Source organism: Brachyistius frenatus, unplaced genomic scaffold (assembly GCF_029030835.1).
Source record: "Brachyistius frenatus isolate BFR_SWC_R1_liver_20210118 unplaced genomic scaffold, ASM2903083v1 Contig_5, whole genome shotgun sequence".
NCBI lineage: Eukaryota > Metazoa > Chordata > Actinopteri > Embiotocidae > Brachyistius > Brachyistius frenatus.
In genome coordinates, this window is record NW_027210604.1 from 5,885,428 (window position 1) to 5,902,500 (window position 17,073).

Sequence of the window (17,073 nt, forward strand, 5' to 3'; positions counted from 1 at the left end):
ACAGTATGCAGAAAATGTAATCAATTATTTTGGAAATGTTACCCTTCTATGTAAAACTTTATTTGATTTTGAATTCTAACAGATTTGCTTTATCTTATCCTCATCTTTGGGCCCATGAGCGTGTTGGTCTGAAAAATGAGGTGTAGTCAGGCAGCAATGTTGGAGCATTGCTATCTTGAACAACGATTGCCACTATATGAGGATCATATTCAAAGCAATCCCAACAGTGTGTACATAACAAAAACTAATTTAAGTTGTTGGATCAGCAAACCAAATACAAATACAAAATTTTAAGAAATAACAAACTCGGACCCACTGGCCCCGACAGGACTGATCACCAGAGACAAACGTGTTCAGAGAAGAAATATGAGAAACAGAAGATGAGGGGACAGATATAAAGGATTTTTGTACTTAGAAAGAGTAGATGGAGCAGGATAACATTCAGTGGGGAGAGGGGAGTGTGAGGATTTGTCTTGAATAGAAGAGCTTTAGGAGTAAAATAGATGATGATCTAAGCTGCGTTAATCATAGCGGGAAAGGTACTGCACCATTTCGTACCATTTCACGGTCAGTTGAAAGTGAGGACACTTGTCACTTAACAGTAAAAACAATGTGCTTTGGATGTATCAGCAAGCATGTTTTTGTTTTTTTACTTACAGTGCATCTGGAAAGTATTCACAGCGCTTCACTATTTCCACATTTTGTTACGTCACAGCCTTATTCCAAAATGGATTAAATTAATTTTTTTCCTCAAAATTCTACACACAATACCCCATAATGATAACGTGAAAAAAGTTTGTTTAAGATTTTTGCAAATCCATTAAAAATAAAGAACGAAAATATAGATTTTTTTTTTTTAGATTTTATACACTTTATTAATCCCCGAGGGGAAATTTCTTTACTACAGCAGGGGGGCTCTCAGGGGGGAGATGCTGCAGCAGGCTGCCACGAACACGTACGTAAGTATTCACAGCCTTTGCTCAATACTTTGTTGAATCACCTTCGGCAGCAACTACAGCCTCAATTATTTTTGAGTATGATGCTACAAGCTTGGCACAACTATTTTTGGGCAGTTTCTCCTGTTCTTCTTTGCAGGACCTCTCAAGCTCCATCAGGTTGGATGGGGAGCGTCGGTGCACAGACATTTTCAGATCTCTCCAGAGATGTTCAATCAAGTTCAAGTCTGGGCTCTGGCTGGGCCACTCAAGGACATTCACAGAGTTGTGCCGATCCACTCCTTTGTTATCTTGGCTGTGTGCTTCGGGTCGTTGTCCTGTTGGAAGATGAACCTTCGCCCCAGTCTGAGGTCCAGAGTGATCTGGAGAAGGTTTTCATCAAGGATGTCTCTGTACATTGCTGCATTCATCTTTTCCTCCATCCTGACTAGTCTCCCAATTCCTGCTGCTGAAAAACACCCCCACAGCATGATGCTGCCACCACCATGCTTCACTTTAGGGATGGTATTGGCCAGGTGATGAGCGGTGCCTGGTTTCCTCCAGACATGATGCTTGGCAGTCAGGCCAAAGCGTTCAATCTTTGTTACATCAGACCAGAGAATTTTGTTTCTTATGGTCTGAGAGTCCTTCAGGTGCCTTTTGGTAAACTCCAGGTGGGCTGTCATGAGCCTTTTACTGAGGAGTGGCTTCCGTCTGGCCACTCTACCATACAGGCCTGCTTGGTGGAGTACTGCAGAGATGGTTGTCTTTCTGGAAGGTTCTCCTCTCTTCACAGAGCAACGTTGGAGCTCTGTCAGAGTGACCATCGGGTTCTTGGTCACCTCCCTGACTAAGGCCCTTCTCCCCCGATCGCTCAGTTTGGCCGGGTGGCCAACTCTAGGAAGAGTCCTGGTGGTTCCAAACTTCTTCCATTTACAGATGATGGAGGCCACTGTGCTCATTGGGACCTTCAATGCTGCAGACATTTTTCTGTACCCTTCCCCAGATCTGTGCCTCGATGCAGTCCTGTCTCGGAGGTCTACAGACAATTCCTTGGACTTCATGGCTTGGTTTGTGCTCTGACATGCACTGTCAACTGTGGGACCTTATATAGACGGTGTGTGCCTTTCCAAATCATGTCCAACCAACTGAATTTACCATAGGTGGACTCCAATCAAGTTGTAGAAACATCTCAAGGATGAAACAGGATGCACCTGAGCTCAATTTTGAGTGTCATGGCAAAGGCTGTGAATACTTATGTATATGTGGGGGTTTTTTTTTTTTTTTTTTTTTTTTTTTTTTTATTTTTAATAGATTTGCAAAAATTTCCCCAAAAAACTTTTTTCACGATATCATTATGAGGTATTGTGTGTAGAATCTTGAGGGAAAAAAATAATTTAAGCAATTTTGAAATAAGGCTGTAACATAACAAAATGTGGAAATAGTGAAGCGCTGTGAATACTTTCCGGATGCACTGTAAGAGCCCATTTAATACACAACGGGGAGTCAAAAGATGATAATAATTATAGATTAACAGAAGATGAATGATACTCATAATAAATAATAACTTTCCCGCTCATTATAACTCCTGTGTTCTACACTGGTAGCTTCACTGACTCAATGAAAGTGATACCACCCATGCCTGGGCTGAAAACACAGTATAAGTAACATACTTGGAAGAAAGCTGTGGACCAGTTGTGAGGACAGATGTTAAGTGAGAGGAAACAACAGAGAAGCAGGAAGAAGAGGGTCAGATTAGTCATCCGCAGTCTGTCTGTCTCCTAATTGCTCCCATGGCTCAGGTTGTCAGAACAACAGCAGCAAAGTGAAGGACTCTGGCTGAGGGAGCACCATGACTGTTCACTTTCTTTCCACACTTTATCATTTTCAACATGGAAACACCAAAGCTCAGCTTTTTCTGGGTTTTATGGCTCCATTTCTATCTTATGAGTCTTTGCTGCTGCAGAATGATCTGAAATTGGCAGGACATGAACCTGGACATCTGCCACAAAGCAGTTGGGATGCAGCAGAAATTAGTGTTATTGGCCTTGGATTCATAATGATAATTGATTACATTTTAATCCAACATGTCATCTGAGAGACTAAAGCGAACAACATATCCCCCGAACTTCACATCGTTTGTAACTGTCCTGCAGAATGATAAGTGTCTCAGTTGATGGCTACGTATCTGCAGGACAACATCATCATCATCAACTTGTCTGTGCCTTCCAAAACCCAAACAAATACCTGTTACCAGAATGGTAAGGCCTTGGTTAAATTCAAGGACAAAACCAACTTGGTAAGATTAAGGGAAAATCATGTTTTTGTCAAAATAGCTACTTGACTAATCGTGGCCATTGTTACAAGAAACCAACGTTAACTGTCCGTACATAAGAGTCCACTGTTTTTGTTAGGGCATCCATCCATCCCGACCTCCTCCCTCGTATACTCTGTGGCTGAAAAATGTTCACTTCTTATTTGGAAATAATCTCAAATGACTGATTCTTACATTTCACTTAAGAGGACACCATTAAAGCTAATGATAACAATTCAAATCTGGTGTAAAAGAGCAGCTGTATTATTACTACTGATGATGATACACGAGCTAGACCTAGACAGGTGCAGGAAAAAATCAACACAACATAGCATTACAATATTTTGCGTGGCAATATTGTATCAATACACGGACCAATCGATGATATATGGCTGCAATAACAATGATTGAAGTGAAATGGAAAGACTGAAATCATAATTTGGGTTCACGTTTTGGGGACATAATATGCAGTTAAAAAAAAAAGGTAACGAATTACAACATATTGCATTATAGGGTATGTTATGACAAGACTCGGCATTATGCAAAATTAAAAAAAAAATGCTGTAATATCATGTTATGACTTGGTAATCATGATAACATCATATTGTTGGTGGTAGTGGTGTTTTGAAACACTGGAAAGGACAAATCCTAGAAAATGTATTATTTTAAAAACACCCTTCACTTTAATTTTTACATCCAGGTCAGCATCAAAACACACACAATGATAAGCTTAATACGTATGCCACTTATGGTTTTATGCCTTATCTTGCAGCGTGAGGAAATCCTTTAAAAACCACTAGATCAGCACCGGACACTGATTACTTTTTCCTCGGGCAATGGCCTAATTTTCCACCAAATTTCATTGAAATATGCTGACACATTTAAGATATACCCTGCTAGCTATCAAAACAAAGGACGTGGGTAATAATTATGTTCACAGGCAGTTTCCAACCAGCCAATTAAGCCCAAAGACATTTAAACTTAATTTAGTAACATCTAAAATAAAAGTGGATTAGGTTGTGTCGTTATAAAGAGCAAATCAGGTATTTATAAAAGCATCATGGATTGTTATCATTGCTATCCTACGCCGCGGTGGATTTGAACCCAAAATGATGAAAACTGACTGATACAGAACATTTAAACCAGTCAGGCTGCATCAGAATTTGTGTGCCGAGAGATTTAATGGTGTCAGACTGCATAGACTTGTTGGCCATTGATCAGTCTCAGACATTGTTTTCTGTCTTAGCAACCCCTGAAAACTGAGTTTATTTAGAGTAAGAACAGTTTGCATGCAGCCGCCCCTGCAGCATCCCTGTAAAAAAAAAAAAAAAAAAAAAACAAGATAGGGTGGTCAATCTTAGATTCATTTGTTTTCTGTAATCACAAATTGGATTTTCTCTTTGCGTGACCTTTGAGATAAAATAGGACGTGCAGTAAGAATTTTATTCAAATGCTCCTTGTGTATCGACTGGGTAAGAAAGATGATTTATGTATATTTATTCACATCTGCTGATACTGATAGGGAGACGGTGATTGAAGTGTGCCGTCCTTCAAGGTACTACTTGATATGGGATCTGAAACAAGAAGTAGAGCAGAACGGAAGCCATCAGGACTTCTAAATCATCCCAAATATTGCTCACACACGGCAGCGATGTCTGCCTCTGTTGTTATTGGTCCATCTGCCTATCTCTCGGGCCCTGAAGACGTCGAGTCGTCCGTCATTCCAGCCTGTTTGTCAGCATCTCATATGGCAGGAGACATGGGGGACCCTTTTGTGGTGACAAATAACTCCAACTTGAGTTGACTTTGAGGACATTGGGATGGCAGACTGACCTAACCGGGACCGTGTTTGTGGTTCAGTGGAGCATGAAGACATACGTAAGACGCCATCGTGCTGGTTTTGATTTGTAGAGAGCTTCTATTTTCATCCTCTTAATAACATCTTCTTTCTGTCTGTTCTACACTGATAACTGATTTTTCTTGCCCACATGAAGCCCATAACACCATTATCTCCAGCTGAGTTCTTAACTGAACACCCCAGCCAATTCAAAAGCTAACAAAGACAGTCTGCTGCTCAAAGTGTGTGTGCTTCACGTGTGTGTGCACGCCAAGGCTCAGGGAGGGATCACATCTGGCTAGTTCATTTTATCAGAGGCCAGTTTTGAACAATAAGATGTCTGAGTATCTGCCAACAGGAGCTGGCACAGTTAGAGGTGTGAGTGTTACAAGTGCTGTAAAGCGCTTCCTAGCAAACAGTTTGATGAGAGTGTGAACATACGATGGACAGGGAGAGAAAATAATAAAGAAGAAGCAAAACGGTGAACAAGAGTGCAATCTTGACAGATGATTAGAGGGAGAGAAAGTTAAGGAGGAGAGCTGTGAAGGCGAGAGCGGCTTTGGTGTGATGGTAGGAGAGACGAAGAGAAGGTGAACGAGGATGAGGAGCCAGTGTGAGGGCAAGGAAGTAGCCAGGCTGAATCCCAGAACAAGTTAACTTGCACCTAAGTCACCAATTACTTTCATGCTGCCTTTGGGCAAAACCTCAGCTGCTGAGATGTAGATAATATTAATGCAACACTCACTTCAGCTCAGGACTTGTTAAAAATTATTTCCAATGGGTGAAAAAAAGAAGCTTCCAGCATAAATAGCTAACCCTAAGGCTGTCTGTTCATAAATAAATTCACCTAATGCATTACCGACAGTTTGCTCCATTGTAGTCTAACTTACGAAAAAAGATGCAGTTTCTTGCTGGCGTAGTTTTCTTCTGATGAAATTTTCAACATTAAATGTCAGATCAAAATTCTACATTTTGTTTGTGTTGTGTCCGGGCACAAAGAGAGTGCATAGTCATAGGCATTGGATGCTCTCAGGTGTGAAATTTTGGTATAAAAAAAAAAATAGCACCACCACTTGTACAAAATATGGTTAATAAGTCGATAAAAACTGAAACTAATCAGCCTTAAATATGCAGCAACTTTTAATGCAGATTTTTAAACATGGATGACCAGAATGGGAGTTGATGCTCATATAAAACCACATTATTAACTGTGTTTTCCCGCTCTACTCCAAGTGCAGCAGAGGAGTTGAGGTATTGTTTCACCTACATCAATAAAAAAAAAGCATCAGGCCTCCCTCCCACTGATGTTCTCACTTCTTAAACAGCACACAACATTCAGTGTATAATACTAGTGCTGAAGATGAATCAGCTCTTCTCCCTGTTGTCCACTTTAATCTGTGTGAGCATCAGTGTGGGTGTTTAACTGAGATCAGACGAAGGCTACCAACACTCCCTACAATCAGCATGCTATTAGTCACCCATACAAAACAAGGGAGAACCATGTGTGGAACAGGAAGCTGCGCAAGGTTTCAAACCACGGCAATAATTACCTCCAAGCTGACTAACAGCGAAGGCCCTGTGTGGAGGCGGCAGACTGCAGCAAAGCTTCTATTTGAGGGCGAAATGGAGGTAATAATGGGATAATTGTTTTGGACGATGGCTGACTCCCACCGATACCTGCACAGGACTGCTACTTCCTGCTGGCGCCGAGCGTTTTCGGCTTGGCAGTCATGGCACTGTCATGTGGTCGGTCGTTCGGTCGGTCGTTCGGTCAGTGTGTGTGTGCGTGCGCGTGTGCGTGCGCGTGCGTGAAAGCCGGCCAACCGCACCATGTTTTCTGAATAGGGAGCGAGCCAGGAACCAAGCAGGACAACACGAATTAAATCTCCCCATCATCAATCTCTACACCTGTGTCTCTCAATCTCTGCCCTACTGCGCCAGATAAATCCTCTCTTCTCTTCCAATCCACAGATGATTTCCCTGCCATGCTTTTTAGAGAAAGTCTGCAGCCGAGCATGATTATATAGCAATAGATCTATTGCAGCAAAGGTCTTAAGCTGAATGCAAATCAAAAACGCTATAAATACATACTTTTTTTTTTTTTTTAATCATAATGTGCCTTCTTGACTGTGGACATTTGGTAGTTTACGTCTGTGTTTAGTCATCATGGTTCCTTCTCCATGCTAAGACAGATACTTTCCAAACAGATATTTTCCCCTCCACGACCTTCGTTTTACAAAATGTAATACTAAAACAACTTCAAATGCTCAGACGTGTGTCAGTCCAGTAGGTGGCGATAAAGTCTACGTCAGAGATACGTGAGCATGTGCAGTTAGCTTATTATGCCCCGCCGGTGATAGCCGTAGCCGTAGGTGTTACGGTTTCAGGTTGTCCTTCCGAACTGGTAGTGTTCAGACATAAACAAAAGTGAAAGACATCATAAATTTCTAATAGATGGTGCATAAAACTGAGGCTCCAGTGAACAAAGCTGTCTCATATTGTTGAATGCCTGTTGCTTCAACTCCTCTCCTGCAACATGATGTGTGTCATTTATTTGCATATAGAGCGAGGAGTCGAGATCCAATCACACGTGTTCACTCGAGACACTTGATAATGCCAGATGTGCACTCACCTATTTAAAGCTGGCCTTGTGATCGGATCACCCGGATGATAATGCCTGAGGGCCTTAGTTGCTATGATAAACATTAGAGTAAGGTGTTAGGGAATACATCATGTCAATGAATGTCCTCACAAAGATACCCATACAAACTTCTGTCTGTCTGTCTGTGTGTGTGTGTCTGTCTGTGTGTGTGTCTGTGTGTGTGTGTGTGTGTGTGTGTGTGTGTGTGTGTGTGTGTGTGTGTGTGTGTGTGTGTGTACATTGTTTTTTGTTTTTTTTGTCATTTTACATCACTGACTAATTCCTCTAACATGTTATAATAATTTATATTTTTGTTTCTCTCAATTATCTCTAAGCTTTTTGCAAATATAATTTATGTCAACACAACTCCCACTATTGACCATTTCCATCGAATTGTTTTGGTATATACTTAAATATATTAATATACTCGTGATGAGCCAAAATCATACGATAATATTAGTCCTTCTGTGCACTTGTCTTGCCCTAGTGTACCACTCTTCATCTGTTACACCTCTTAGCCTCTCTTCTTCTTCTTCCCTCTAGCAGAAACCTCTCCAGGTCCAACAAGCTCTATATGCAGTAAAATTCAGGAGCCTGTAGTCCGTCTTTAATTTAGCCAGCTAATGAGGTGGGAAACGTGCCCTCCTTGTCTCCTTTATGGAGTAAAACAACTGCAGGGAATACACTGCAGCTCAGGTCTGTTGGGAGTAATCAGAAAGACAGAGAACAAGAGTGGGAGGGAGGGACGAGGGACATGGGAAGCGATGACACATGAACCTGGTCTAAAGGGAGGAATCATTGGGAAACAGAGGGATGCAGGAGGGATGGAAGTGACGATAAAGATGAGGAGAGAGCAGGATGGAAGGATGAAATCTTCACCACATGCTGTTTAGACCAAATCCCACCAAACTATAACATGTCTTATGCTTAAGAAGTAAGAATAAAAAAAAAAAAAATCAACCAGTCCCTATTTTCCCTACGTAATCCTGTTATTTTGCTTTCCTTGCAGAGAGGTAACTGTGTTCACAAGAGCACCGCATGTGTCACCACTGTGAGGCTGCGGCAAAGTTTCTGAAATGTGATATGTCATTTATGAATGAAGCTGCATAACAAACTGTTCAAAATAAAAGCTGTTTAAATAAAAAATGTGTCCTGCAAGCAGAAAGAAGCAGGACGGACGGTTATAACCAGAAACAAGGCGGTGAGGGAGGGCAGATTAGAGAGCGTTTTATACTCCGAGCTCTCTTCATCCATCAACACAATCTGCAAAGCTTTGAAGAGAGATGAGATGTGCAAGCTTTTCATCCAGAAATGTTTGCTCTGCACTGCACAGTGTTCACCGCTCTGTACTCTGCGTGCGTGCGTGTGTGTGTGTGCGTGTGCGTGTGCGTGTGTGTGTGTGTGCGCGTGTGTGTGTGTGTGGCTGCAGAATCAGCTCTGTCAGTCAAGCAAAGCAAGCAGTTCAGCTAGGCACCTAAAACTAACCGACATGGCACAAAATCACACAGACTCAAATGCATTTCTGCCTGACAAAAGCTGATGTGGTGTGGCAAGCCAGAGATGGCCGTAAAATCTGCCGCAAGATTTCAGCCACTTCTGATGAGCAACAATCTCCCAATGAACTCTCTGTACTGCAAGTGCCACACATCCACAGATCTCCAAAACACCTGTGCAGTGTGCCATAAAACCCTTAAAAGTAAGGATAGGAATCTTACGTCATGACAGCAGCTCTGTGAGGCTGTACTCAGGCACTTATGGAAGCATATGTAGGTCTTTTGTCTAAATTGTATGTCATCCAAAAATAACAACGCTCATATCCAGGTGTTTATTACCAGACCCAAAATGAATATCGGCTAAGCAAAGAAGACTTCCCTCCTCTGCATCAATATGGCGAAGAGTCAGGTGTTTAATTCATTATGAACAAAACAGACATTCGTATCTGGTTATCTCATGTTCAGAAAGCTTCTCAGTATCAGTATACATACAGACAGTGTGATTTAACAAAAGGATGTCATACTAAGATTTAGGATTTTACTCACACTGTCCACTCTTAGCCCTGTTTTACCTGCCTGATTTCAAATATAGCTTTAAAAGGCCCGAGGACATCCAACCCTGCACATGGCTGTATTTAAAACCAATACCGGACCCGTGGAGCCGCGCGGCTGAACTCAGCCGACCAAACTGATATTTTATCAACATTCTTGACTTGCTTGTCCATCAATGTCGGCATTTCCAAGAAGCTCATCTCATGACTTTTGGAAACACAGTAGAGGCAGTTTTCTACTTAACCTTGGCAGCAAAGCTCTCAAAACAACTTTGGTGGAATCTACTCTCATCCAGACAGATTTCACAGCTTCTTTTGGTGTCCAATATCTGATTCTCTTGTCTCCGCTCTTAAAAAGACCTTCCCGGGCCAGTGCAACACCTCTCATTTACTCACACACACTTAAATATTTGCACACCTTCGATTGTGCACTTTTTCCTCCTCCCTCGCTCTCTGTCAGTGTTGCCATGGAGGGAGGTTTTCTTTGCTGCCATGACAACATGCGTTCTCTTTGGTCTCCCCTAACGACAGTAGAATGGAACAGGCAGTGCTTGGGTGATGGAGATGTTTTTGGAGCAGTAACACGCACGCTGCTGAGGTCACCAGTCCTACACTTTGCCAAAGAGGGGCGGTGGAGGAAGAAGCACTCAACTTCTTTGCTCAAGTAAAATACCAGTGACGCAATGTAAAAACACTCCATTACAAGTAAAGGTCCAGCTCAAAATTCCTCTTAGGTGAAGAAACAAATGGATTATTAGATAAATATACTTAAAATATCAAAAGTAGGGCTCTTTCTGCTTTAATCCACTGTTTCACTTATTATATATGACATTATAAGGTTTGTAGTACCGATGCAACGAACAGCAGTTCATTGTCAGCAGTTCAAAAAGCCCCAAATGGATACTAACGATAACTGGCAGTCCAAACTGGTCACATGGATTTCATTTTTGTCAGCTAAGTGGGAAATGTCAGATTAATCAATATCCTTCATGTAATTAGAGCTGTGATGAAAAAAAAAAAAAAACACCCTCAATATTAGTTTATCTATTATTTCACCAAAGATTCTTAAATACTGTATGAGTTTTCATTGAATTAATTCTTACCTTAAGTCTCTCAGACACCCCGTCAGTAAAGCTGATGGTGAACTCCTCCACCTTGGGAACCTTCAGCCGCTTCTTCTCTGTCTGGTACTCCGTGCGAGTTTTCACCACCACCTGAAGATGAGAGAAAGCGGTTAAACACTCATGGATGCTGCAGAAAATGAAGGGTGAATGAGTATTAATCACATTTGATGGGTCGCCACATTAAATCTGTAAGGCCGTGTCATATTTGAGAAAATCAGTGTAACCGATACACAATGCTACGGTGCAAAGAAGTGAAGGACAAAAACGTTAGTACTCAAATACGTGAATCGGGCCAAACAGTGCAGAATTCTCTTTGCTTCACGGAAAAAATATCAAAGTACAAGTATGTATTGTATACTCTGATATGAACTACGCTGGCCGGTACGCAGTGTGATATCCAGGAGGAAGCTTTTGTTACTCTGCATTGTCCCTGTTGCTTCGTTATCCTTCAAAACAAGACCTAAGTTGTACTGTGTAAAGTTAATAGAGCTATAGATTTCAAGGTAACATTTTAGGAGATCTGCTGAAGTATTTGATCAAAGCATTATCTTGGACATTGACATTTTGTTGTGTGGATTGGTTTTATATTTACAAATATTTAATTGAGGATTTAATTTAAAAAAAATTAATGCTTCCTCAAAAAACTACTGTAGATAGGTACAAAAGGATCTTGAGCCATATGGGAATAAAATCACTGACATTACACTGAAAGCACATCAAGAGATCAGACATCTTTCCCCTGAATATATTCCAGTGAAGCAGAAATGCCATAATTCCTTTTAAAAAGGAAGGTGAAGACGAGCGCACAACTTACTAGCCTGGAACTGAGGCGTAGAAGAAAGTGTAGGGTTGCCATTAGATGCTGAATCTGGTAAAACATGAGGAATCCACAGACATATAATACCACAACTATCAATACACAGTATCTGTGCACTACATTTTAAGGAGGAGTTTGGCTTCAGAACTATAAACTAAACTCAATACAATCAGAAAGAACCCTACAGGAAACACTGATTTCAGACATCTGCTGGCTCTATTGTATCTAAGGTTGGGTACCCACGACCAAAGACCCCGATCTGAAGGAAAAACACTGGGCTTTGTGCTGGCACCTAAAAAAAATTGCTTTAAAAAGAGCCAGAGCAACAGCACGGTCCCTCGCTGGTACTTTCAGTCTTTACACTCCTCAAGCAAACAGGTTTAGAGCCACAGTCAGAGTGAAATTCCTCAAGTCTTGTGTACTTTTCAACTTTCAGTTGTTTTATGGAAGGTACAGGTTAAAAAAAAAACTGTGGGAGGGGAAAGTAAATATGACTTCCTCATTTATGTAGGAGTTACAGCTGAGGTTCTCTTGAGCAGGGTAAAGCCAGGGGCTTTATGGACGTGGACATTTCGGTTTGAAAAGTGCAGCCAATTCCGAGATGCCGTTAATTGCACTAACCCTGAGGGTCACCAGGGGCTGCTCCATAGACTCCCATTCAAAAAGCATCAACTTCTCTCCTGGAAGTCGATAAATATTTTTCACAAGCCGTTATGGTGTCATTTGCTAAATTCACTCCTTCTGATCGGTGCTCTGGTGGTCCTTCTGAAAGTAGTAGGAGGCTGCGGTACCTCCTCCCAGAAGGCAGGAGGCTGAAGAGGCTCTGTGAGGGATGGATTAAGTCTCTCACGATGCTGACTGCTTTGCCAGGAAGGTGGGTGTTGTAGATGTCCAGGAGGGAGGGGAGTGCAGAATCAATGATCCTACCAGCTGCCTTCACGATGCGCTGTAGGGTCTTGCGGTTGGAGGCGGTGCAGCTCCCAGACCACACAGTGATTCAGCTGATCAGGATGCTCTCCATGGCGCCTCGGTAGAGGGAGGAAATGATGGCTGCTGGGACTCCTGCTCTCTTTAATTAGCGGAGGAAGTAGCGGTGCTGCTGGGCTTTCTTGGCCAGTGATGCAGTGTTGTTTGGCCAGGAGAGATCATCTGTGATGTTCACACCCAGAGACTTGGTGCTGCTCGCCCACTCCACAGCAGAACCGGTGATGGTCAAAGGGGGGTGGTGTTGGGTGAGGGTTCTCCTGAAGTCTGTAACAATCTCCTTTGTTTTTGTCACGTTGAGGGAGAGATTGTTACCCCTGCACCACGTAGCCAGTCGATTCACTTCATTCCTGTCGTTTGCCTCATCGCTGTTGTGGATGAGACCCACCACAGTCGTGTCATCCGCAAACTTTACGACGTGATTGGTGCTGTAAAGTGGTGCACAGTCATGAGTCAGCAGGGTGAAGAGCAGGGGGCGGAGCACACATCCTTGGGGAGCCCCCATGCTCAGTCTGATGGTTCCTGATGTATTGTTGCCAACCCGTACTGCTTGTGGTCTCTCAATGAGAACGCCCAGCAACCAATTAGAGAGAGAAGAGCTCAGGCCCGGCCGGTTCACTTTCCATATTAACTGCTGAGGAAATGATGGTGTTGAATGCTGAACTAAAATCAATGAACAACTGACTCACGTAGAAGTCACTAGTGTCCAAGTGGGTGAGCGCTGAGTGGAGGGCAGAGGAGACTGCATCCTCGGTGGACCGGTTGGCTCGATATGCAAATGGCCTGGTGACTTTAACAATTGGTTTGTATGCTGGTTTTAGCATAACAGTGATGTGGTCAGAGAGGCCGAGGTGCGGGAGGCATCTGGCCTTCTATGCTCCTCTAAGGGTCGTGTAGACCGGGTCCCGTGTATTATTTCCCCTTGTTGGAAAATCAACATGCTGATTTTTGTAAGCAAGTTAAGTTCCATCATTTATTAGATATTAGGCCTCAAAGACAGGTATATTTGGGGGCGTGTCTGGATGGATAGTAACGCCTGGGGTGCAGTCAGGTTTTTACAGAATCCCAACTTTACTGATTTAACCTCGTCTGTTCTTTTGTGGCACTGATTTAAAGAAATGAGAGACGTGTTTTACCTGGTTTCGCTTCATCACTGCAATTACTAAAAAGACAAAGTGTCCCTACTCTTTTGTGTCACTGTATACTTATGCACAGCAGAGGACAGGGCAGAGAATAGCGTGCAAATTAGAAGACGGAGGAGAGGTGGATGGAGAGGAAAAGAACAAGAACAATGTCTCCGTGTCCTTGTGGCTAATTGTGCTGCCTCTGAGCGGCTCTCCGTCACTTTGAGACAAAGCCAGAAACTGCTGTGCACACAAACTGGCTCCACTATCTGAATAACAAAGCTGTCAGTTGGCACTAGAAAGCTCTTATCTAAGAGTTGATGGCCGCAGTAGGTGTACTGGATACGGTGCATTTGATTGGCCCCCTGAGGCTCCAGTGACTCAAGGCTCTCACCGCAGCAACACCAGACGTCCCGTTTACCATAGTCATAACTAATGTCTCAATTTTGGCTCAACTCTCTCGTTCTCCAACTAATTTCACAATAACATGCTCAGGGCCTCAAACACACCAGCGCTTTATGTTGCCTCATTACTCTTTCACCTCATCCACGGAACACTCCACTTTATTTCATATAACCTAATGATGAGGCAATCAATCAACTTTGCCTCATTTACGCAGCCCTTTTAGCTTTCGGCAGCTCAACAAAGTGGCACCTTCTCTGATTAGACAGGTTCAAATACTCTATCGGAAACCTTTCATTTTTGAACAGATCACCCTTATTTCAGAAACATAGAAATGATACGACCATTACAGGTCATAAGACAAAGGAATGAAAACAGAATTACTGCTTGCTTTCTCGTTATTCCACGCTTTTATTTATTTTATTACTTGAGAATCTAATTGAGTATTGAAGTGTAATTTACTTTTTAGTAAATCTAGCGGTGACCACAATTAAATATCTTGACAACTGTCAAATGGATTTATATGAAATGGCGATACCCAGCAGCTACATCTGAATGAGTTTGGCGATCCCTTGACTTTTCCTTTAGCACCACGATGAGGTTTTGCATTGATTAATAATCAGTGTTGTTACCACTATGTTACCAAAGCTTCAGTCTTCTTTCCCAGTTTAGTCCCGTGTAGGTTCCTAGTAATAAAAAAATTGCCCATAGTCTTGTTTTCGTCCACTGTTTCACACAAAATTACACATTTTCTGTTTTATAAAGTGTTATCATATCATGACTTCTCATCTCCAGCATGACTGTGGACTCCTAGCCCTGTTAAAATGTCAATAAGATTGACGTGCTGTTCTACCTCAGGAACAGATAGACTAACGATTCCAGCACATACAGAAGCCTCTCCTTTAATCCACTTTGAGAATCTATTTACAGATATTCAATTAGTCATATATATTCTTTGTAATCATCTTGATTCACTGACCTTTTAATCAGGTCAGTCTGACTCAGAGTCACTTTTAGATCTGTAATAGAGCTCCTCGATTTATTTTGGTTTGCTGAGCTGACTGCTGCTGTGATGATGGATGGTTTTGATGCCAACAGAACTGATGATATGATAGATATATGTTGTTTTAAAAAAAAAAAAAGACTTGAGAGCTTTTTTAGTTTTGTTATTTGAGTGAATGAAGACGTGATTGATTGATACATGAAGAAGTGCACAAAGCACATCTCCGAAAAGTTTTAGCTCGTCAAACTCAGCCTGCCACTCCCTCTTTGTGTCTCTCTGTCTCTTTATCTCCAATCACAGTGTTTTTCAGATCTGATATTCCCCAGTGGAAACGCTGTCAGAACGTTTCTTTTCTGCCCGTCTGCCCCAGTATGTTATCCCTCAGACCTGTTATCATGATGATTGCAGTTTCTTTTTTTCATCCCCATAGACTGAGCTGAGGCCGAGTTGGTCTTTGGTGAAGATTCACTGTGAAAAGCAGTGGCAGACCCTTTTTGTTGTTGTTGTTGACATCTTTAATTCAAGTGTATCCTTGTGAATTAAACCGTTGTCGAAATAAGAGAAGGGATCCATCTTTGTAGCAGCTTCACGTATACTCGCAAAACATGAATTCTAACGAGATGTTAGTGATGATATTATCAAAGGTGATTAATGTTTAATCAGATCCTCTCTTAGTATTTACATATTTGATTGATTTGAATTACTGCAACAGTCCTGAAGACACAGTGCACAAATGTAAAGTGATTACCAAACAAAACAAAAAATCGGAATCCTGTATACGTGGATTAGGTTGGAGCTCTGGCTGGATATTTGGGGATGTTTTCATACGGCACATTAAATTTGGGACCGACCAGTTGCTTTTCAGATTGTATTGAATGATTAGATATGACTGTAAAGTCTAAATCTGAAGCGCCTAAAACTTTTGCACAGTATTGGATATTTGCGAGTGGTCAATTGCGAGCAGTGGACACACACAAGCTGTAAACACAAATTTAACATATTATAGTCTTTTAAGTTGTTAACAGCTATCGTTACACATCAAGCAACTGAGGAGCAACACTACCTTTTCAGCTGTTGGTCAACCGAAAATATCTGGCTGCTTAATGCTCCACTATGTTCACCAGCTAGTGGCTTACTTTGTCTGCTTTTTGGTGCCGGTTGGGGTTTTAGGGCTTCTTTTTTTTTCCCACTGAAAACAGCTGCCTGCTGCTTCTAAAAATAACAAAATAAGTCAGTCAAGTTTCAGGCCACAACACCATAATAATCTCTCACTCTGAGGTTTCATCACCACAAACCACACCACAAATCACCCTCCTCTAAAATACATGCTCATTGTTAATACAAAGATTTTTTTTTTTTTTTTAAATATGCTTTAAAAAAACAAAACATAAAATCTTTACACGATTACAATAAGCCACAATCATGGGCTCGATCCTGAAAGCCACTGTTGGTCTCTCAGGACGGAGCACAGCCGGTTCTCTCAGCGTCCAGGTAAAGAAGAGCAGGTGTTTGCATTCTTTCGGCATCAGAGGTTTAAATCAATCTCTATTTACACAGCTACAAATAAAAGCCAGAAGGGCTTTGAATCCTGAGGAGCAGGACTGAAATTCCCTGGTCCAACCAACAGGCAGCACTGCAGTACTGTGGGAATACAGAGTATTTAGCACACAGGGGCCCTGTATACATAAAATCAACAAGTATTAAAGGCACAAGGTGCATACCTGTTTATCATGTCTTTAAAAACATAAAATATGGATATTTCCCAGTTAGTTTCCTCTATTTGCTAATTTCCAAATTGACTTATTTCAATAATTGTTTAAAAATCCCCTTTTTTAACAAAAATTAATC

The 17,073-nt window shown here is 41.8% G+C and overlaps 1 protein-coding gene across 2 annotated transcripts in view; it reads right to left on the reverse strand.

Annotated features, from left to right (window-relative positions):
- Positions 1-17,073, reverse strand: part of nsg2 (neuronal vesicle trafficking associated 2) — a 37,965-nt gene that overhangs the window by 14,863 nt on the left and 6,029 nt on the right. For both annotated transcript variants that reach the window (XM_069718571.1, XM_069718580.1), the window contains exon 3: positions 10,875-10,985. In XM_069718571.1, coding sequence (XP_069574672.1) covers positions 10,875-10,985 — 111 coding nt within the window. The remainder of the gene's footprint in view (positions 1-10,874; positions 10,986-17,073) is intronic.